This window comes from Salarias fasciatus, chromosome 5 (assembly GCF_902148845.1).
Source record: "Salarias fasciatus chromosome 5, fSalaFa1.1, whole genome shotgun sequence".
Lineage (NCBI taxonomy): Eukaryota > Metazoa > Chordata > Actinopteri > Blenniiformes > Blenniidae > Salarias > Salarias fasciatus.
This window is the reverse complement of record NC_043749.1, coordinates 16,769,798-16,793,111: the sequence shown is the minus strand read 5'-3', so window position 1 is coordinate 16,793,111 and position 23,314 is coordinate 16,769,798. Positions and strand designations below refer to the sequence as shown.

The 23,314-nt window shown below is 43.3% G+C and overlaps 1 protein-coding gene across 11 annotated transcripts in view; it reads right to left on the bottom strand.

The window, feature by feature from the left end:
• r3hdm2 (R3H domain containing 2) overlaps window positions 1–23,314 on the bottom strand; it is a 79,038-nt gene that overhangs the window by 19,080 nt on the left and 36,644 nt on the right. For 3 of the 11 annotated variants that reach the window (XM_030091948.1, XM_030091950.1, XM_030091949.1), the window contains 17 exons: window positions 22,682–22,790; window positions 21,343–21,438; window positions 21,137–21,186; window positions 20,526–20,579; window positions 16,992–17,227; window positions 15,986–16,119; window positions 15,444–15,542; window positions 14,084–14,377; window positions 10,841–10,976; window positions 9,307–9,464; window positions 7,722–7,861; window positions 7,446–7,546; window positions 6,740–6,909; window positions 6,429–6,573; window positions 4,513–4,607; window positions 4,005–4,089; window positions 2,003–2,394 (listed from right to left, as the gene is read on the bottom strand). In XM_030091948.1, coding sequence (XP_029947808.1) covers window positions 2,003–2,394; window positions 4,005–4,089; window positions 4,513–4,607; window positions 6,429–6,573; window positions 6,740–6,909; window positions 7,446–7,546; window positions 7,722–7,861; window positions 9,307–9,464; window positions 10,841–10,976; window positions 14,084–14,377; window positions 15,444–15,542; window positions 15,986–16,119; window positions 16,992–17,227; window positions 20,526–20,579; window positions 21,137–21,186; window positions 21,343–21,438; window positions 22,682–22,790 — 2,494 coding nt within the window. Of the gene's footprint in view, window positions 1–1,776; window positions 2,395–4,004; window positions 4,090–4,512; window positions 4,608–6,428; window positions 6,574–6,739; window positions 6,910–7,445; window positions 7,547–7,721; window positions 7,862–9,306; window positions 9,465–10,840; window positions 10,977–14,083; window positions 14,378–15,443; window positions 15,543–15,985; window positions 16,120–16,991; window positions 17,228–20,525; window positions 20,580–21,136; window positions 21,187–21,342; window positions 21,439–22,681; window positions 22,791–23,314 lie in introns of those variants that run through there. The other 8 variants (XM_030091951.1, XM_030091947.1, XM_030091953.1 and 5 more) reach the window with 8 other exon arrangements.

The following is a 23,314-nucleotide window of genomic DNA, read 5'->3' as shown; positions in this document are numbered from 1 at the left end:
TGAGGCTCACTGCATAATGAGCTTTATCATAATATTCTTAACGCTTTATGGAGGCAAAACTTGTGCTTCTCAATCCAAGCACGAAGCTAAAAACAACCCAAAAACTAAATCCAGTAGGACGATAATGTCTTTCTGATCAGGGAAATAAACAATACTCCAAACTGAATATACATAGAGCAGTAAGTGATGTCCGACTGCTCCAGAGTCTCTTCTCTGGCATTGAACTGAGAGCAGACTGATCACTGGAGTTACTCCACACACCACCTAGTGGTTAAAAGAGCTACTACAAGACAGGACAACTACGGGCTAGTGGACTAACGGATACTTTTGCATCATAATGAATAGATTTCCATAAAAAGATGTCAGTGCCTTTGTAGGGAGGTCTCAGGTTCGAATCAAGCTGACCTTTCTGAGTGGAGTTTGCATGTTCTTCGTATGCATGTGTTGCTTTTTTCTGCAAGTTCTCTGGTGTGGTGCCAGTCTAAAAACATATGTTTAAAGTTAATCCGACTCGTGAGAATGTCAGAGTGTGAGCGTTTCCTCAGACAATAAGATAAAATATGAAAATCTGAAGAAGTTACAACGAAAATTCGAAAAGCTTATTTTTTTCCATTCTGACAGTCACAACTTTTTTCTAGTGAATTCAAGAGCAGACGAAAAATAACTTCATACCCACAACTCTGGAAAACAACAAACGACAAGACAACAAACATGTTTTGATAGATTTTTTTCTCGACTTTTATATTTTTAAAAACAAACAAAAAATAACAGATTAAATAAAATTTACAGTAGACGTGTGCAATCATTGTGCACTTTAACTACTTCTTCTGATACTTTCTGCACAGCTGTCAACGAAAAACGCAAACACAATGGGGGGGGTGGGGGGTTGGGGGGGTGGAGCTTGGGGGCTGCGGGGCAGTTGTGGGAGAGAGGGCAAGAAGAAGTGAGGTAGAGGGCAGTAAGGAGGAAACCAATGAGGGCAGGATGAGCAGGGATGAAGAAGGGGAGGAGTGAAGGATAAAGGAAGGCCTAAACTTTGTCACTCAGGGCGGGGGAAGAAAGAAAAATCACTGAATATATAGATTTCTTTTATTCCTTACATCACTTATATAAATATATTGAACCCCAAAAAACAAAAAGAAAAAAGAAAAAAGAAAAGAAAACTGAGAGGGAGGAAAAACAGCGCAATACGGAAACCCACAACAGCAGTAAGGCAAACAGAAAGCGAGAGAGAGAGAAGAGAGAGAGCGAGAGAGAGAGAGAGAGAGAGGAGAGAAAAGTGACATGAGGAGCAGAGAAAGAGAGGAGGCAGCGTGAGACGTGGCCAGAGAGGAGGAGAGGAGGAGGAGCAGAGCAGCAGGGGGAGCAGAGAGAGTGCGCAACTGTGCGTATGAAAATTTATAAATATGTGAGATTGAGAGACGACTGGGCGAGAGCTGAGGGGGGAGAGAGAGAGAGGGACAGAGAGAGAGAGAGAAAGAGAGAGCGCTGGCAGGAGGAGGAGGAGGAAGAGGAGAGGGTTTGACTGAGGTTGACTGTCCAGTGTGTTTTTGTTATGTGCTACGTGACCCTGTTGCCTGCGCTTTGTGTGTGTTGTGTTGTGTATGTATGTGTGTGTTTGTGTGTGTGTGTGTGTGTGTGTTGGCAGCACACATTCCACGGCAACAGTGAAACACATGCTCGCGTGTCTTGTGTGCTCTTCTGCTATATAAATACAAAAACAAAAACAATGAATAAAAACAAACAACAAAAATCAGATCTGCAACCAAACGACGGCCACCTCCTGATTCGCACCTTCTTCCCTTTTTTTTTTTAGTTTTTTTAGTTTTTTTTTTTTAGTTTTTTTACATTTGACACGTGATTTGAACTCAAGTTTTTCTCGTTTTGTTTTTGTACACTCAGAGCAGCCCCCCCTCTCAGTCCTCCTTCCCGTTCTGCCGGTCCGCCGAGAGTCTGTCTTTCCGTATGGCTCTCCGTCTGGCCTCCCCCTCTCACCGCCCCCTCACTGAGAGCTGGACCTCTCCAGCACGCGGAGGTCGTAGTTCTTTTTGGCGGCCCTCAGTTTGAAGAGGCTGGCCCCGCTGTTGTTAAGTTTGAAAGAGGCGCTCTGGGCGGCCATGGTGCTGGGGAACACCGCCACCACCGTGTAGAGGTGGGCCGGGTCGCCGCAGTCGCCCTTCATCCCCCCGGGTCCCACCAGGCCGGCCCCGGGCCCCGCCGTGGCCCCCGCGCCGGGGCAGGGCCCGCAGACCCCCGGTCCCCCTCGCACCCCCTGGGGCTCCTTCAGCCACTGGATCTTGGCACCGCACAGCGACAGCTGGTTGAAGAGCTTCTCGGCCTCCGGACGTGAAATCCCCTCCGGCAGGTCTGTCACCTCCAGAACCCGACTCACCACTGCAACACACACACACACACACACACACACACACACACACACACACACACACACACACACACACACACACACACACACACACACACACACACACACACACACACACACACACACACACACACACACACACACACACACACACACACACAGAATTTAAACCAAATATCACCATAAGGCAAACACAGGTAGAAGAGAAAACCTAAATTAAGCAGATTTATCTGAAAACTATTAAATAAAACTGATGTAGTCCTCAAAACATTTTCATCTTTTATATTGGAATTGGATAATTATTAGCTGAGCAGCTTCTAGACCAGCAGTCTGCAACCTTCATGACCAGAAGAGACATTTTTACCTCCACCTGACACCACCTCGAATGTTGCCTAAGGCCAAAAAAGCATTTTTTTAATCTTCAAGGAGAGGATGACGTTTCTTGTTTTAGAAATGAAATTAAGGCGATTCAGATACATTCAGCCCTAGTTTGAAGCTGCAGACCGGACAGAAAATATGATTCAATAGAATATCTATCATGGCACGATAGACATAAAAAAAAAAAGGAGAAAAAAAATCATCAGATGAAAGATGCATTTTAAAAGAATCTCATTAAATCTGACAGCAGAAATAACTTCTTATGTGAACTAATTCTTCTAACCAGCAGCTTTATCATTCAGGCAGCACCTGCACAGCCATCTAACGCTTTGATTCTCAAACAGCGCCCTCTAGCGGTACACAGAGTACAATACATTTTGGAGATGAAATTAAACTGCAAAATTGTTGAAATAGAATAAACCCTAGAATGACAATAGAAAGCACGGAAACCACATTGTATCATCAACATTCCCTTATTTTGAGCTCTCTATCAGCTTGTTATGTCTGGTTTTATTGGAAGAGATTCGTTGTGATGCTCTTTCTTTACATTGTGGCTGCTGTTTCCTGAATAGTAAATAAAACCGAAACAAGTTTAGTAGCTACAAAGGGACCCAGTGAAAAGTTTAAGAAAACGCTGATCTAACATTTTTAACTCAAGCAATTTTCCCTCAAGAGCAAGCACTGACTGGAACATATCTGCATAAAAACTAGAAACCGGTGAAATGAAGTGAGAAACACATGAAGGAGGTGAAATCCTGCTGCTCTGGGATTTACAGCCAGAAACTCGTTCATGTTGCAAACAGTAGAAGAAAAGATCCAAATGTGGCCTGGAGCCTCGGTGTGTTGTGTAGATCTGTTTAATCCTGCCTTCTTTACATGCAGGTCAATTCATTATCGGCTCATCTGATCGCTCTGCATTAGAGAGCAGTCTGAGAGGAAATCTCTGCAAAATAACCCCCTAAAGAAAACACTGTGACAAGCTGCTAAATTTATTCCATCGCCACAGTTTCCCATCACACTCCCTCCTCAACATTTTCTCTTCACACTTTCACCTGAACTGCAAACACTGGCGGGCGCGAGAAGCGAAGTCGCAAGGATGAGAACAGAAAGTGCCTCCAACGTTCAACGTGAGAATAACTCGCATCCTTAAAACCACTAAATCTCCAGTTCTTCACATAAAATGAAGCGGCTGCAACACTCGCAGATGCTGCGATCGGGCGTGAGAGGTGCATTTCTAACTTACCGACGTCAGTGCAGCCGAGATCCGTCGACGCGGACTTGAGCGTTTGTTTTTTCCCTCGTGCTCCGTGTTTCATTACTCCTTGGCCCTGAACAACACAGGAATGTTACAAGGTTCATTATTTCGACGTTGCAGCGCAATGAGATGCTAAGCAGAGGTGCTCAAGATCAGCGGGAACCTCGATGTTTGGCCTTCGATGGCTGGAAGTAAAAACATTAGAGGGGCATGATGGCGTCAAGGAGAATCTCCGCAGAGGCAGATCACCTGAGGCTGCGTTATCTGAAGCCTCATCTCAACTCTTAAACTCCGCTTATTTCACACTGTGATTCAACCCCAAGCTGCTAATTAAAATTACATTTTGGTGATTGCTACCTCTGTGTGTGTGTGTGTGTGTGTGTGTGTGTGTGTGTGTGTGTGTGTGTGTGTGTGTGTGTGTGTGTTTGCCCTGCGATGGACAGCCTGCCCTGACCCGCTGTTGGCCGGAGCAGGGTATTTCCGATGCGGTGCTGACCTGATGGGAGCTGTAGGAGGACTGGCCGTGCATGAGGGGCGGGGGGCACAGGCTGTACTGGAGGGGCTGCCCCAGCAGAGAGTAGCGGCCGTCACCTGAGCAACACACAGACACAACGCGAAACCGTCAATTCATGCAACTCGGCTTAGAGAATTACCAAAGCGAAAAGCAACATTTGGGATATTTACCGGGTCAGTCATTAAATACGTCAAACGGTTGATCCAGAAAAGACTCTGGTATTAAAGTTGAGGCAAATCCAGAGCAGTTTGGGGTTTGGAGAGGTCTGTTTATCAGTGGGATTTACACCAGCAAACCTCCAGTCACAGGCTCGCTTCACTGACCTCAAGGCCAAAGACGATCAACCTCACTCACTGTGAGGGTTAATAAATAAATAAATGAATAAATAAATGAGAACAGAGGCTGCTAATTTAAGGAATTATGAGCAACGTATAGTTCAAATTTAAATCAAGCTGCATGGATCTTATATAATTTCTACCTTAAAGGTGCATTAAGGAGTTTGCATGTATGTGCATGGAAGAGGGGGACTCCTTCCTCGCTCTTTTATTAGCGCTCGAGTAAAATTTAAGTTTCTTTTGCCTGGTGGAGTCTGTGCTGGAGTTGTGGCAGAGCTAGAAGTCGGTCTTTTCTTACTTTCTGGAAGCTCCATCCTCAATACTGCTCAGTTGTTGCTGCTAAGCATCTGGCGGAGTAATGGCGGACAAAACGAAAGCTAAGGAAATCAGGCCAGCTGGATCGCGCATTACGTCACATCATCTCAAATTCTCCCCCAAAAATTTCTGGTGCCGGAATGGCACTGCAACTTTCAAGTGACAATTTAATGCTGTTAGCGGTACTTATAATGAATATGTCAGGGCACATTGTACACGTCTCTGAATATTTGTTACACATTTATAGTGGAAAATAAGAATTTTTAAAGTTGAAAAACTCCTTAATGCACCTTTAAAGAAAGATCAGATTCCTGATGTAAATCTGTTTAAACATCCTTATAATACCTGAGAAATAATACCAGGGTTGTTCTTGTTTATTAAAGAAATGGTTGGTGCAACACAGCATGCACGGAGGTGGCACGTGCGCGTGTCCACCGGCTGATCACGCCTGGTTGAGGTCACCATCAAGTCAAAATAAATAAAACTTTCAAAAAGTGCTATAAATATACACCCAGAACCGGTGGGAGCAAAGTTCTCCTGTAGCTGATGACAAGTCGGTCTCCTCGTTCTACCGATTAGAAGACAACACAGTAAATCGGGTGATCATGCCGACCGTCACTATAAATCTCTCACAATGTATTTGTCATAAATGCCTGGGAGAGTAAAAAAAAAGCCCAGATCACAGAAAGGAGGTGAAGTGATGTGGGGATACATGAGCTTGGATTTAGTGGCGAAGAGCCAATCACGTGAACCATCAGAGAGAACGCGGTCACAGCTCAGAGCAGGTTTCACAGGGTCACTGTGGAAATGGGTGAAGGTTGACAAAGCTGATGAAAGATTGAAACACAGTTTCAGAAGAACTTTGTGTTTACCTGCAAGCAGGAAGCCCTCAGAAGCTGTGGAATGATTTTTGTTTTCTTTGGTTTGTCTTTCAATTTTTTTTTTTTTTTTAATTTTAAATTAAAAATCACTTCACTTAGATTTGTGAAAAACTTCTGTAAACTGGATGCATTCATTTTGAGCAGTTTTAAAACCAGATATTGAAATCAAAATAATGAATGAAACTTGAAATATTATATTATAACTCACTGGATTAAATCATGAGCTCATTGAAATACCAGCACATTCATTCACAACTGCGTTGTTTACAGGCTTATTTTGTCATTTTCACCTGGATCCGGACACCTGACACATTTCCACTGTGGGGTTTTGTGTGATATCTGACTGTATCTCACGTCGTACTCGTACCTTGAGCCGGTCCTCCCGGCCGGGGAAACTGGGAAATGAGCGGCAATGGACCCAGGCCCGGACAGACGCTGCTGACGCTGCCTGAGGGAGACGGGGTGGGAGACTGGGTGGGGGAGGCCAGGGGACTCGTCAGCTGAGTACTGGCCTGGACGCACAGGAAAAGGAGAAGGAAGAGCATTTTTCACAAACGATCTGAAATACTTCATCTAAAGCGACGTGAACAGCTCAACAGTATCACAGATGGCCACTAGGGGGCAAACAGGAGAATTGATAAAGTCTTAATTCCTATGGGTAGGGGGGTTTCAGGGCACCTGTGGAGTGTTGTCAGGTTTGTAGAGCTCTCCGGGCTTGCTGGGCCTCTGCTCTATGCTGTAGTACTTGCAGGGGTTCCACTGGACGAGAGGGGGATTCTGGGAAGGCTGTGGTCCATTTGGGACACTGAGCTGCATGACCATCACCCCGGGACCAGGAGGAGGAACTCCTGGAGTAGAAAAAGAGAGTCAATGTACTCATTCAAATTGTAAATCACAAACATGTATCAATGAAATAAAGAGACATTAAAGTTGAAGGATAAAGTGACCTTAATCAACATCCACTCAAAGCCTAGACGTGAGAACAATGAAACTGATTTTGCATGACTTCTTTTCATGTCTAACCTTTCACTTCGTTTCATAAAGAACAGACGTAGCTCTACTATCAGTCAATCTAGAGTTTGAAGGTCAGCATCGGTTTATTCTGGGAAATCCACGCAGTCTGATCGATGTGTCTGACAAATAAAACTGAGGCAAACAGAGCAGGAGATGATGCATGCGGTGCTGCCAGGCCATGTTTCATCTGCCATGTAAAGAGTTCTGGGATTGACTGTCTTTTGTATATTTTGCATGAATAAAGGCTCCAACCCAGATACAAACTACAGCTGTTTGCAGTGGGGAAATATGAGACACAAAAGTAAAAAAAATAAAAATAAAAAAGCAAACGTTTGTTGACATGTTGGCGAGGTTCCCTCTCCTGACCTACCTGAATATTGCTGCTGGAGCTGTTGAGGATTGCACGGGGACGGCGACTGTGTGATCTGATACTGCTCGGAGCTGGGGGGCTGCAGGTAACCTACCGACGGGCTGCAGGACACACGCAACAAGAACAGAAGAAGGCGATGCATGCAAACATGAGAACCTGTCTGAACTAAAAATTCTGATAAATTAGTTTTGTAGGTAAGCCAGAGAGGATTCATGTGAAGAAACTTTCTGTGACACGGTCAACTCTCTTGCATGAATAGGACGACTTCCCACAAACCTTGTGCTATTCTGCTGTGTGGGGGTGATAACACTGTAGTAGACAGGCATGGGCCCCTGGACCGACTGGCTGACAGGTACCATCACCTGCTGCTGGTACTGCTGCTGCACCACCTGCTGAGTTTCATTTCCCACCGGCACCTTCAGAGGGTTCCAAAGAGGAGAGCGTTCAGCAAAACGGAGAAACGGTTCCACTGAGCTGTCGCCAAATACGACAGAAGAAGTGGAACCTGAGACCTTTTCAGCTGACGGTGTTAGGAATTCATTCAGTGACGCTCGAGTAACGCGTGTTTTGCATCACTTTTCCCATTGTACTATAAGGAAGCCTGACCTGTACTCAGAGTGAGTCCTCAGTTCGTGGTGTGTTTGAGTCAAGTGGGAATTTATTTCCTTGCAGTTGCCGCCAAGTAGCAGCAACTTAAAATTCCATTCTCCTTTTCAGGATTTCGATGGTGGATTTGTTTGCTCATTTAGGTTCGTGATGGCACAAAGGCACAACGGCCGCTGTGTCCCTGAACTCCGCACATCACTGATTAAAATAGCATTACTGGAATCACACCGAGATGAACTCAAGCCCAGTGCTGCTAAAACTGAAACAATCGATAATTTAACACATACCAATAATGTATTAATTTTAGCTATTTTAAAGTCAAAGGTGATGACTTTCCAAGAGATTTCTGTAAGTTATATATCCTCAGTGAATTAATGGAGGCTATATTTTCCACTGTGCCTGTTTTTGCAAAGCAACCTGCATAAAAATACAGCTTCGTTTATTTTTACATAACTGGCTGTAGGTATTGTTTATGCGTTTTCAAATGGAACAATTTATTAAATTGCCAATCTACTGCTATGATATTGGCTCAAATATTTTATTCCACTATGGAAACATTGTTACATTATTGATGAGACATTTTAAAGTGACCAAATCATCATGTTATTGGCCGTTACTGCAATATTATCTGTTAAATCTATCTTCTTAATATATTATAACACTAAGAAGCTTTAAATACGTGTCCAGTCACAACATTTACCCGGATTATCAAATCTAAAATGTAGTCTTGATCAACAACTACAGAATATTTATAGTAATTTTTTTCCATATTAATCATCCGCATTAAATGAGATTAATAAACAAAAGTCTTTTGGGTCTATTGACTTCAAACTCTTCCAAACAAAGTGCTTTAACTGTGCACCAGATGGCGCTGTTTGACCTGCTGAAGTGAGTCACGTGTGTCTGTGGGTTAAAATTTCAGCTCATCTCAGACTGGCACAAATCAGCAATCATTCATTTGGGAGATCAGTGGGAGATCGAGTTCCTTAGAGCTTTCAGTGGAACTGAAATGAACTACACAATCTCGTCCTTTACTTATGAAAGCACAAACTGAAATCAAGAAAGACATTTTTCTTTTTTTTTTTTAGATTATTTGAGGCAGTCTGGAGTTATGTAAACAGCAGCGATGGATTACTGTGGTTAAACTGTTTAACATTTATAGTGGCATCTGGAACTAGAGATAAACTGACCTTTGATACCGAGCGGTTCACAGTCAAGACTTTAAAAAACGGATGTTACGGATTGCTGTCCATACCTGATAAGATGGCATCTGGGGGTACTGGACCATGATGCTTTGCATTTGTCCTCCCATACCTGTCCTCTGTGAACTGAGCAGGCCAGGGTTCTGCGGCTGCTGCACACCTATCAAGCCCTGGTAGCTCGGCTGCTGGCTGGGCATCATGGTCTGCAGACCTGGTGGCAATTAGACACATTCAACAGGTGCAATGTGAAAGCCATTACAACCGAGGGGGAGTCTGCCATGAGTGATTTATGAACTGATTAGAGTTTTTAAAGCAGTTATTTGTAATCACTGCTTTGTCAACATCATAAGAGGTTTTGTACAAACTGAGTCATTGACTCAAACCTGAATGAAACCGTTTGGAACTGTTTGCAACTACCATGATTCAGAGAATTGGTTATAAAGACAGGAAGTAAGTAAGTTGGCATTAATTCACCTCCTGTGTTTCATTACACTCTCCTCTCAGGTGATCTTCGCGATGACGAGGTGTTCGCCTCATTTCGGGACACAGAGCACTGCTGGAGGCGGCCATGTTGTTTGTTATTGCCATGTGAACACTTCACTGAGAGATGTGACCTTGCCAAACTCTATTACAGTTCCGAGCGCCATGACTGCAGCATAAATACCTCTTACTCCCTTCAGATGTTTGTGTTTTTCTGGTTTTCCGCTATTTAAATTTTTTGGGGGGGAGGCATACACAGCCTTTGGCTTCTCAGGACTTGCTTTTTTTCCCTCACGTGGGCTAACAGCCCTTAGCAGACTTAATGCGGGTATACACTTTAGATAGATAATCCTCAGACAACCTTCACGACTGCTGTTTCACTACGCATCGCAGTGTTAGAGCTGCTGTGAGCTGCAGTTACTCACAAACATACAGTAGAAAAAAGGTAGAAATACCAGCGATGCACCACAACGAAGATCACCGTCTGAAGTGCGTTCACTTCTCACTTCAAAAGAAACAGCCTCATGGCAGTAAAACTTTCATTTTAAACCAGGCAGTCGCTGTGGACTGATGCAAGGTCTTCCTGACCTGAGTGTTCACGAGCTATGTGGGCTTGGCAGGCCTCCATTATGAACCCAAGTCCATTTAGGTTGTCGGCAATGTCTCTCTGTCACTTACTGTATAAACACAGCCAACCTTCACAGACCACAAATTAAAGGGACGGACGGACGATCCTGCTACTTGACAGCTTTTCAGAAAAAGTAAAACGGCTGTGTATTTGTCTGAGGATATTTGACTTGCAGGGGGAAGGTTGTTCACATTCAGCCTTTCACCAACTGCAAACTGAACATGAATTTGCAGTTTTCAACATACGTACTTTAAAGTACGAGTCATTTTGCCTGTTGTGCTTCATGAATTTGTTGAAAATCACTTTGTACCTTTGTGCTGTATAAACGACACGCCACATATTGCGAAGCAAGTAACTGCAAGAAAAGCTCAATCTCGAAAGTCATTAGAGAATGGAAATGCAAACATTAAAAAAATAGGGTCAGTTTTCAATAAAATAATGCAGAATTAAAGAATTGCAGTTGTTTTTCCTGGACTGACCTGACTGCTGTGTGGGCTGAGGCATGGGTTGTGTGCGCTGGGCAGGATAAGACACCTGGTGGGACATCGGCTGGGGGACACGGTACTGCTGGCCTGAACTGGGATACTGACCAGGAGGGTAGTACGACACTTGTATCTGTAGAGAGAACAAAAACGTTAAAGACTGAGACGCGTTTCTCAGACCACATGGTGGTATGCGAGTCAGAAACATCTGGAGACAAACACTGCGGCCATCAGTTTGTTCTAATATGATCTTAAACTGATTCCAGGACTGACGCTAATCTGAAATATGACAAACTGCTGAAGTGCAAACATCCTCTCCAGCTGCGGGAAACAATAATAGTGATTTTACTTTCTTTAGAGTCTGAGCAGCAGTGCTGAATGTAAAGTGAAACAAACAGTAGACACAGGGGTGTTCAAGCTTATACAACTGTGCTAAATGTAGCATACAGAAACTCCAAATGAGACATCACACAGGCACAGAGAGGGGAAGCTGAATGTTAGGAAGATCGATAGTTCCTGCCTCCACCTTTATATGCATACATGACAACAATAAAGCCCATCCAGAGGCTGCAGCGGTGTCAGGATTTGCACTCCTGTTACACTTTCGACCGCCCACACACGCCGAGCACAGTGCAGCTTTCTCTCCCGACCAGCTCTGTTTGCACAAGTATTGTGGAGTGATCAAAGGCACCAAAAGGTACCGTCTATATAGGTCAGAGCTTGGAACTACAAAATAAAAACGCAGAGAATGAAAGCCCCCCCCAAAAAAATGGAGAAAACAGAAAAATGGATCAGTTATGAAAAAAGATGAGAACAAGTTCGACAGTGCAGCAGGAGGCTAAAAAATAAGAATGGATTCAAAACTATGCTGCCGTTATGAGGCTGCGGTCATTGTGCAGTAGATGTTTGGAAACCATTTCTCTTTTAGACCTGATGGGAAACAGTTTGGTCGAGGAATTGTCTTTTATGGTGAAAATTGTCAATTTAAATTGACACCAAGTGGTTTTCTAATAAAGACAAAAGTTTTGCTAGTTTGGACAGAAAGGAGCAACTCCTCCATTAAAAACTCTCCTAAATAAACTAACCTATTAAAGCCGAGTCCCAGAGCAGCACGACAGGACCTAATATCTCCCACAGGGTGTTTAATGACCAGGTGAATTTAGTCCTCTCTCCTCAAATTAATTATAACTTCTTTATGGATCCAAGCAAAGAGCTGAGGAGAGGAAGTCTGAGGAATACAGAGTGAGAGAACGCATTATTACCACAAGTGGCTTTCTGACTCACTGAGACCGAGCTCAAGAAGGTGACGCACAGCTGTCAGAGCGACCATCAAACTCCAACAGCTGCTCAGCCACACTCATGAAATTCATACACGGGATTTCTATTCTGTTGACTTCGTTTCTTGGCATCCTGGAGTTGAGAAAGGCTTTGTTTCAAGATGGTTGAACAAGAATGCCTTAAATATCAGTCAGTGGAGTTGGATCTGCTGTAATACCTCCGATAAAGAATAAACACTTGATTTATTAACTAATAAGTAGTCAAAGGCTTTTCTAGATGAGCCTTCATTTAGATATTCCGTAAGCATGCAGATAAGCTGTACTTGCAAGAAGAGAATATTGGCATAAATTCACAAAAGCACTGAGACAATCTGTCATTCAAATGATCACACGTATCCCCAACGAGGCAGAGTGGAGTGGTGGTTAGAACTCTTCTCTCACAAGAAAAATATGCAAGAAACATTACCGATGGCGAGCGCATTCATATGGACAGAGGACGAAGATGAATTGCTATTATGGGTGACTCAGCTATTAAACTACCAAATCCCAAGAGAACATGGTCTGAGAGTCACGGCACTCTGAGGACAAACAGCGTTCTTCTTGTCCATCTACTCATGCATGTGCAGAAAAACTATTTACTATGGCCGCAGTGCACATGCACAGCAGCATCGTATCCACTGTTAACATGGAGATGGAGACCAAGAGTTTTCAGAATGTTGAAGACCGAGTCCCAAGTTCCACCTTGGGAGCCAGTCTCAAAAAGTTGTATTTTCGGTGGCTGTGAACACCGTTGAGGTGTAAATCGACCTCCAAAACAGAACGAGACTTTTGTGTTTTCATTTGAAAATGTTGTGTGAACGGGGCGTCAAAGTGAAAGACAGTCCCACGCCCGCAGAGATTAAACCAAACTTCCTCCGATTTTCACTTCACAGCAGGAAAGATCCAGAATCTGTGGAGAGTTTGCATGTTCCCACTGTTTCTGCAGGTATTCCAGCTTAATCCTACGATCCAAAGACACGCTTGTTAAGCCTATTAGTGATGGATTGATTGTGGGTATAAAGGTCTAATTTGTCCTTCTGTGTTAGCTCTGCAGTGGCCATACAGGATGCAGTTTCCCTGGAGAGCAGTGTGCAGGCTGTGGCAGGCTCCAGCTGAGGTGATTTGAATAATAGAGCCACAGAAGATGAATGGGTTGATAAATACGACCAAACCATAAGCTCTGCGGCTTAGTTGAGATGCATATCTGATACCATGACAACAACTAATGATAGAAACTTTTGGATGTTGGATAGCACTTGTGTAATCAGATGTGGAGTTATTTCATTAAGCGGAGAGAGGAGATGGATGAGGACTGACTGCTGTAATTCGGTTCCTGTGATGAAACCCACGCCGAGTTGGATCAGTCCATGTTCAATGATAAAATCTCAAACGGTCACAGCAAGTACCCTTTCCTCTCATCAAACACTAAGCACGCTACATTTTGTCAAGAAAGTAAAAGTGCAGTCAGAAAAGTTAATGTTTTGAAAAGTTGAAACTGTGATGAGAAGGTTGGTCCTTTTAAGAAGTTTTACACTGTTCGGGTGTAATAATTCCTGACAGACTCGTACACGGACCATTAGCAGCGACACACTGAGCGCCCTGCCAGTCTCAAGTGGTAAAACAGACTATTTTGAGAAGCTTGCGACATAACCGACAACATAACTGGGAAGGCTTGTCCTGGTTTGCCATGACATAAGTTCAGAATCCTTCAGCAAACAATAACCATTTCTCATCAGTAATTCAGACCGATTATATCTTGCTACTTTTAAAACTCTAAAACATTCCTCTGGCGAAAAAGATTTAAAATGTAAATAAATTCTTCTCAGGCATAATTTCTTGGAGTATGAATGAGCACATTTTAGCATATTTGAAAGCTTAAAAGCAGTGGAAAAAGTGGATCAGGGTCTGACAGCAGTAGACATACCTGTTGAGGCGGAGGGGGCTGCATGTAGCCTTGTGGGGGTGGAGGAGCCTGCATGACCGGCTGGGATGGAGGAGGCGGCGGAGGTGGAGGGTGCGGGTGCCCGGTGGCGGGCTGGTAGCCAGATGGAGGCGGCATGGGCTGACCCGTGGTCGCCATGATGTAGCTGGTCTGAGGCGGCGGGTGCTGCGACAGCACCGTGGGAGGAGCCGGGTACATCGGGGGAGGCTCGGGGTTCTCGCTGGAGCCCTGCCGACTCAGCGTCATCTGGGTGAACTGGGGCGCCAGCTCGTCTCCCTGAGGGGCGGAGGAGGGGGTTCAAACATCAGAGTTGGAGCTGCAGTTTGTGCGATCGTCAGATATACAATCCTAAAATCATATCAATGTGAAAGACCTGAAAATATGAGCATTAAATCGACAGCTTTGGCTTTTTCTTTTTAAATTCCTAGCCAGCTATTGTATAAAGTCATGAGACAATCAATACAGTTTTCCTGTCTTGGGTGATAAAAGAAATGTGCTTGGTAATATCACAGAAACTCAAAGTGACTTCTGGAGGAAATCCAAATAAAAAAAGATGAACTAATAAAAGAAAGTTGAAGCTGCAGTCACTTGCTGTGGCTGAATGGACATGCTGCAGAGCCACTGCCTGTGGCCAGCTTTAGGAAGTTGCATGTAGTTCCTGACAGATCAAACTGCATACAGCCATGCAATAATTAGTCGGACCACATGCAGAGAACCTGCTACGTGTGATCATGTGAGACTTGCAATATTTCTTCTGAAAAATTTTGAAGCACCCATAACGGGATCGTTGTCAACTGCAACTTATCTTCTCTCCCTCCTCCGCTGCTGTGCTGGTTCAATCAAACTGGCACCAGTTAACCTGAAGGCAACTGAGGAATCACCTGACCAGTCAAATGGAGGGAATTCCCATCTGATGCAAACACGTGTGAATGAACGTGAATGCATAAAGCCGGCACATAAAGCTGCTGTCAGTCGCTGCGTTCTGCAGTTGTCTTCTTTGCGCTCGCTCAAGCTGAACTAGCACTCGGTGCTAATGATTTTCAACACTCCGTTACAAGGAACACACTTTCTTGTCCGACTACATCCTCTCAGGCGCTGCCACACACGCGTACAGCCGAGGAACAAGTAATACCAGAGCGGTAAGAAAAGACATTAGCGATCCAAAATGAAGTGAAATGTCTGATATTAATAAGAACAGGGTGACAGAGTGCAAAATGTTTTTTTTTTTTTTTTTTTTTAGTAGAGTACAGCATCAGCTCAGTGTGAAAAGTGAAGATGTCAGTCTTGATGTCATCTTTAACTGGATAAACACAAAGATGAAGCTAATAGGAGGCGCCAGTACCATTGTGTACTGCTGGGGAGGAGAAACTGGCAGGAGAACCTGGGGGCAGGAGGGGCTGGAGTAGGAGACAGGCTGAGAGGGCTGCAGAGACGCCACCGGCTAAACACACCAGAGACAGGGAGGAAGTCAAGAGGCAGAGCAGAGAGAGTGCAGCAGGGCAGTGAGAGGACAGGCGTCAGAGGCAGATGGAGAAAAGGGAATAAAGAGAAATTAAGACAAAGGAGGAAAATATGAGGGTTAGAACACAAAGGGAAAGTTGTTAATGAGCTGACAGGATAGTAATGGAAATCAAATCATTTTTGATTGTTATATAAACTCAAAACTGTTTACAAAGTAAAGCGAAATCATGACTACTCAAAATAAAATAAAAAAACAAAGAGCAGGTCTGCTATAAGACAAGTGGTTACAGAGACACCAAAGTGTTGTCATTTCTTAGATTGTTCCAGGTTTCTACTGTGAACTCGACGTTAATTTAAAAACTGCCAAAATTGAAAAATGGCTTCACTGAAGATGCTGGTGCCGCTGCTGGCGGATGTCCTTACCTGAGCGATCAAGTGGCTGCTCATCGGGTGCTGCTGTGGGGTGGGCAGCAGGGCAGCCTGGGGCGGCGCCTGGGGGGGCGGCTGCGGCGGCTGCTGAGACGGGCAGGGAAGCAGGCTACGGCTGGACTGGGAGGCTGCGGGTGAGGGACACATCAGGACTGAGTCGGGACAGGCCCAGAGATGCAGGAGGCGCGAAACATACAGGGAATGAACTTAAATTATGGGCCCACAGTAGTTTAAAAATGAACCTTTTTCAGATGCACCACTTTCTCCGGATTCATTAAGTCTGCTGCATGTCTCGTTTCACACTCCGGCCCCAACAACATGACAGCAGTTAGTTTCTGTTGTCATTGGAGCTGTGGTCAGAGGTCAGTTTGCGTTGAATGATGGGATCAAAACTATTGCAGCGTGATGTGCAACTGACTGTTGAACACTTCAACCAGAAATGAGCTGCTTAGATCAGATTACAATATTTAAGACAAGGCAACAGTCCGAGAGACAAAATGTTTATGACAAAAAAAAAAAAAAAAAAATGTTAATCCTAAAATTCTAATTTCTTATTTAATTCTGACAGGTTTTATTATAGTAGAGAAAAACCACGTGTTGGTTACAAAGGGACTTCCTCTGTGTCCAAAACCACTATTTTACCAAATTAAAATATAAGTAATGCCTTTTCAGACTGGCAACATTATGATGAAACTTATGAACAGTACAAGTTAGGACGACCAAGTAGAATGTTTTTTTTCTCCCCCCAAATAAAGTCATTTTCTTAAGCTTATCACTCTTTTTACGAAAATAAAGCAAAGTTAACACTAACAGACAAAAATCAGTTTATACTGATGACAAAACCTGGACAAGTGCCACAAGTGGAGTTGCCTCAAATGTGGGTCACTGCAGAGCTCTCCAGACTCGTGACGATGCACTGCTTCAATTTATAGAGGTAAAAGTAACTCAGGAAGACCTCAGCACATTTTCATGGTGCCACACTTTTCTTTGCAGACCTTACCAGAGCGAGAACCTTTGCAGCTTCCCTGCGAGCCTTTGTTGCTGCCGAGGCTATCGCCCCTGGTGAGGATGGAGATGCCGGAGAAGCTGCTGGCCTTGGTGACGGGCGGCCGGAGGGTGCGGTTGGAGCTGTCCGAGTCGGTGCTGCTCCAGGGCCGTGGCTCCAGGCACTTCATGTCGCTGTCCGTGCTGCTCTGGCGACTGCTAGACGCTCGGCTGGAGCTCTCGCGGTTCCCTCTGAGAGATGACAGGAGGAGAGCGGGAGGACGGAGAGAGGAGAGGTGACATAACGAGGATAAGATGGGAATGGATGGTCACAGTAAAGATATGCGCAAATAAAAAGAAGCGAGATGCGAATCGAAACAGGAGACAGAAAAAAAAATTAGATGGGTAGGATGAGAAAACAAAAAGATGTAACGGAGAGAAGAGAGCAGGTGGTGGAAGAGAGACGGTTAAGGAGAAGAGAAAGGGGGGCAAAAGCAGAAGAGCAAGAAGAATAAGACCATCACAGATCAAAAAGACACACAGTCAGCTGGAGGCTTCAGGATGGGGCATTCAACAGAGATGCATTATTGGCCGGATTAGTGAACCCACAATACAAACTCAGGCAACATATCACCAATGATATTATCTCCAATTTTAAACATACGACCACAAAACACATCCACACACACACAAACCCATCCATGTAGGGAAACACACATGCAGGGAAGAAACGATGCTTTACTCCACACCGGGGTGTGTGAGGATAAATCACGGTGACGCCAGATTAGACAAACGTCCATGAATTCCACACAGGAGAAAGACACGGTTCACACACAGGACTCACAGAATGCAAACATACATGTTAACACATATAAATACATAAGACAGTAGCACATGCACTGGGAATATGTTTCATTTAAGACAAACTATGACCACAAACCAAGACACACATGTATATTTTTCATTTTAATTGACAGAGGATGCACAAAAAATACTCAGACATTTAGAGCTGTAGTACATCAACACTCAGACACTCACACTTAAAACTACAAAATAATCACTTGCTACCACTGGTTCACCACTATGGTTCTTTAGACTATATCGCTGTATAAGCACTCATTGTGTTGTTGTGATGCTGTCACCCTGGATAAGGGCAGCTGCCAAGAAAACCAATGATCACACTGTAAGCGCAACCACCACTCTTGGGAAACCCCTGCATCACAAGTGAATGGGTGGGTCTGTCACCATGTTGGTCCAATCTGAACACAGCACACTAAGCTTCAAAATATAATGAATCTGAATTAAAAAAAAAAAAAAAAAAACGAAAAAAATAAAGGACAATGTCATGTAATGCTATACATACAAAGCTGCACGTTGAACCTTGCAGGTGAAGACAGACCTACGACTCTGCACTGAGGATAGCAGAGGAAAAAAAAAAGAACAGCTCAGTCAGCTGTAAACACTTGCTTTTTTCATCCTCTAAGAGCAGGAAGGGGGGGGGTGTGAGCAGAGCATGTCCGAACAGAGGTGGGGGGAAAAGACAAGGGTAGAATGAATTGAATATATGTACGACAATTTGTGGGGAATCTCCGTGACGAAAACAGAGATGCGGTATGGGTTGTAAAACCCTAGTAATAGCGAGTAGTGTTTAAAGGTGGCTGTGGCTCATAAATATTTCAGAGAGACGGTAATTAATGGAGGATCTATTTTGAGGCCTCTCTCTGCACAGCCTATTTTAAGGAAGGGTGGGTGCTCTGGCATTCTCTGCACAGGCAGGCGCACACTTGTTCACTTCGCTCTGCAGACGATGAGCAGGAGAGGAGAGAGGAGGAGAGATTCTGCCGCTGATCACATGGTGCCTCGTCTCCAGCAGCAAACCCCATCACATGCACGCACAGAGAGAGGCTGCTGCTCTGTGCGCCACTCTCCATGTTTTTTCTTGGCCGCTGAACCAACCAGAGATCTTATTTTTGTTCATTCGTCACGAGTTGATGAAATTACCATGGCGGTAATGGTTTCATGAGAAAACATCTGAAACACGCATCATTCATACAATTTCAGATTCAACGTGAAGCTAAATACAAATGTATTGTTTAAAAGGCGTAAGCATAAAGGTAATAGAAATGGAATTACTGAATATGGACAGAGGCTGAGGATTAAAAGAAAAAAATCTTACAGCGACATAAGGCACAATGAAAAGAGGACTGTGTTTGACAGGTAATCTTAAAGCTCTGAATAATATTTTGTACACAAAAAACAGCTCACAACAGAGTGCACGTTATAAACCTTCACATCAAGAGCAGCCTGTAGTTCTGTACTCTGCAGCCGTCGTTTGCACGATTTATGAACACTTTGATAACAAAGTGATTTTTAGCATATTTCATGGACCTTTACCAAGAATTCTAGTGTGCACTGTAAATAAAAACGTCAGAATCAATGATATACAATGGTTTAACATCAGAAATAAGGGCAAATAACTAGATGTGGTTATGTATAGAATAAGAAGATAAATAAATCCTGGTCAGTAACGACAGGGCTCGCTTTTTACAGCTGACGTTTTGGCAAAAAAATGTGCAAATTAAAAAAATTTCCAAAATGAATTAATAATGGTAATAATCACTGAACAAGTTAAATCAAATGCTGTTTCAATTTAGAAGCCTGTTCGTCAATCAAAAGCAGCTACAGGTTCAAATCTACACATTACAGTAAGGTTCTAGAAATAACTGTCAGCGGCTGGTTATTAATTTTAATCATCACCATCCTCATCATCTCTAGCGAAGCATCAGGTCGCCTCAGGAAGTGCGCCCAGCATATAAATTAGCCAGGCACAGTGTAAATTGCAGTGAGTTGCTCTGGTGATGCCTGGACAAAGGGAGCAGTTGAGCATAAAGCCACTGCTGTTATTATTACTATGATATTAATGAAATATATTAAATTATTTAATTACCCTGTCCCACATGTGATCAACAGGTTCACACAGAAGCTGATCCCAGCATTAGGCATGTATTACTAATGTTCTTAGTCTCTGTCTTCATAACGATAAATCCTTTCAACATTCACGGTGTTGGAATATTGGGAAAAAAAAAAAAAAAAACCTTAAAATGATACCAGCTCATTTCACTTTCAAACAGTTATCACTCTTTCACTTGCTGGGTTGTCCTCCTTTCCAGATTCACTCTTTTTGTGTGAAACGCTCCCATATCTTCATGGAATTAGTAGGAAACAAGTAACATGTTAACAGAAATCATGAGACTAAGAGAACCACAAAACAAACAGGTTACTGTGAACGTGATGCGGTTACTTCATATAAAAATGTAGTTGACGGTGGATGGGTGGAAGGGTAAGTAGGTCAATCAGTCCCCGGTGAAATCACAAAGCAGCCATGCATGGGTCACGGGAAACCCCACAATGCAATGCTGGAAATAGCCATTAATCAGCCGACTACGCCAAGCAAGTATAGGAACCACCACAAGTCACCACTACCATCACCAAACCACTTTGAAAAAAATGTACATGGCAACACACAAGCCAGTAGGCAGCACCCCAATACCTAAAGATCTGCCTCCTCTTTTGAGAGCTAGAGCAGTAGCCCTCGGTGGAAAGTCTGTTGAGGTTAACATTAGGAGAAAACGCTGAGGTTACAGCACTGGATTGGAGAGCGGGGGAGGGTTTGGAGAACAGGTGGGTGAGGTAAAAGAGGAGAGGGGTGGAGTAACCACAGTGCTTAGCTGTGAAAGTGTGGAGGGAAAACACACACTTAGAGGAAACTCTGGAAAAGCCCCCGCCTTCTGTCTGGGGACATATTAAGTCCTAATATTTTGACAGACACTGCTTTGGGAAGGAGACCAACGCTGATTAATTCCCCATAAAACTGTTTTTTCCATTTGTAAATCTTTCTGAAAGACGGAATGTCTCTCAAAGAAAATTATCAAACAAATATTTAAAAAAAAACACTACAAACATGACGAAAAAAAATATTGATATTAATGCTTTGATAATTCATATTCAAATAATGTTACACAGGAGGAAACCTGTGAGGAGTTAATGCTATCTTGACCCGTCGCTGAAAGCTAAGGTACAAACATGTTAACAGGAGAGGTGGGAGGGATGAAGGCTATGAATGACACACACTGAAATCTGTGGGAGGAGACTTCCTCTTACCTGTTGTCGTTTATGTATCCGTTTTGAGAGGACTGTAAATAAAAGGACACCTGCACATTATGAAAAGCATCATTCTTCAAGGAGTACTTACAATAAGAATGTTTTCCCCATATCTATTCTGACAGTTCCCAAATTGTTGCAGACAGCATGCAGTGAATTCTGGCCCTCCTGCTCCTGCTGCCCTCTCATCATGGGTCAAAACTTACTTCTCGGGCAAAGATCCGGTCTCGTACCCGCTGATATTCTTCCTCTCGCTCTTCAATTGACTTGCTGCGCCGCCCGTCCTGCAGCGGCACGCGAATCTAACGTTGAGGGAGACATTCGAAACTCAGTGGATCGATCTTAACATGTTCAATTAAATAAACACGCATCTCCGCCTAAAAACTTGTAAACACTGTTGCAGTCGATGTTTGTGCAACCTGCTGGAGAGAAAACTCAGCAACAACTTGCATGATAACAACAATAGCATGCGAGGAAGAGCAGATGTCTGTTGTCAAAACAAGACAGCAGAACGGAGACTGTGCGAAGTGAGTGTTTCTGAGAGACGCAATCGGCGTGGGAAGGTTTAGCACCACAAACGTGATAAAACAGAATCATACAAAACGAATATGACAAATCTGTGCAGGCATTAGGCGCCAAAGGAAAGTGTCACCGCTTCTAACAAATCCTGCCGAAACAAATAAAGCAGTGTGAGAAACTTGCATCACACATCAACCCAGGAAGAAAAGATTATTCAGAAATGAGAATCTTCATAATCTTAATGGTGATCATCAACGGTTTCTGTGGCTGAAGGTTCATGGCTTCCATTCTCAATTAAAGGGAACAGGTTTGACTGCAAGATGATCATCAGAGAGGAATTTAGTTTGCTTTGAATCAAAAGGATGTTGCTGCTGTTGTGACTTTTGTAGCTGGTGCACAAAATCTAACCGTGTGTTTTTTGTAATGCAGCTATGACAGAACGTTGCTGTCGAACTCGCCTCAAAGCCAGGCTGTCAGGGTGAGTTTGTAAAAACATGCAGAGTGCAACAGCTATACGAGAAGTTTTTTTTTTTTTTCCTCGACATTTCACTGTATTTTACTGAATTTATATTGAGGTTGCCGTAATTTTCTGTACTAATCATTTATTTTTTGTGAAAACAGATAACTCCGTCATGTATGCTCTGCACCGTTCTCCTGCACCCAAAAAAAAAAAAACTAATACCACTGTGAGAAATATTGAATTTTTCAGACTTTGTAATGCAATTTAGTTTTTCAGTGATGTTTTGGCGTAGTGATGTTAGCGCTCTTTCTTTGCAGAATTTGCTTGTTTCTCTTATGTGTGTGTGAGCTTTCTCCAGCTTCCTCCTGCACGCCACAAAGCATGCATGTAAAGTTAATTGATGATTCTTAGCGTGTTTGTGAGTGATTGTCTGTCTCTCTGAGTTTGCACTGTGATGCACTGGCCACTTGCTGAAAACATCCCCCGACTCCACCCCAAAGTCGGCTGGGATTGGCCCCAGCCCCGACGATCCTCGGTTGAATAAAGCTGAATGGATGTGTGCTCACCTGATTATCATCTTTGTCCATGCTAGCATCATCTCGCTTCAGAATGAACTTCTTCTGGAAGTCCATGTTGCGCTCATCCTTGATGTGCTCGGAAAACCTTTGCTCTGGGCTGCAGGAGGAAAGAACAGACACGCTGTTAGCAAACTGGTAGACATGATTAAGGCAGAAAAAAAGAGTGAAAGAAAGTGAAATACAACTTGATTTTATGATGGTGTTTTTCTTCTATTTTTTTTTATTTCATCATTTGTTTATGTTAATATATGTGAAAAAATTCCATCTTAGATAACGCCTTTAAACCTGACACTGTAATTTTAAAGTTTATAATCCAACAAAACGTTCAGAGTTCAGAGCTTCCTAAAAACACTTTGTCCAAATTTGGCCACAGACTTTTTCTATTACCGTACTTCAGATTCCAGTGATTTATTAAATAATTATTTAATCACCAACAAACCAAATTTTAAAATACGGCATTGTGATGTACAGCATTTAAAAAAAAAAAAAAAAAAAACTGACAGAAGCTCTGCTGCAAGCGAGGACCTCAATGATAAATATTTGATATGATTTTCATCTTAAAAAAAAAAAAAAAAAAAAAAAAAAAGCTAGCAACTTATTCCAGGCAGGGAAGAAAAATTA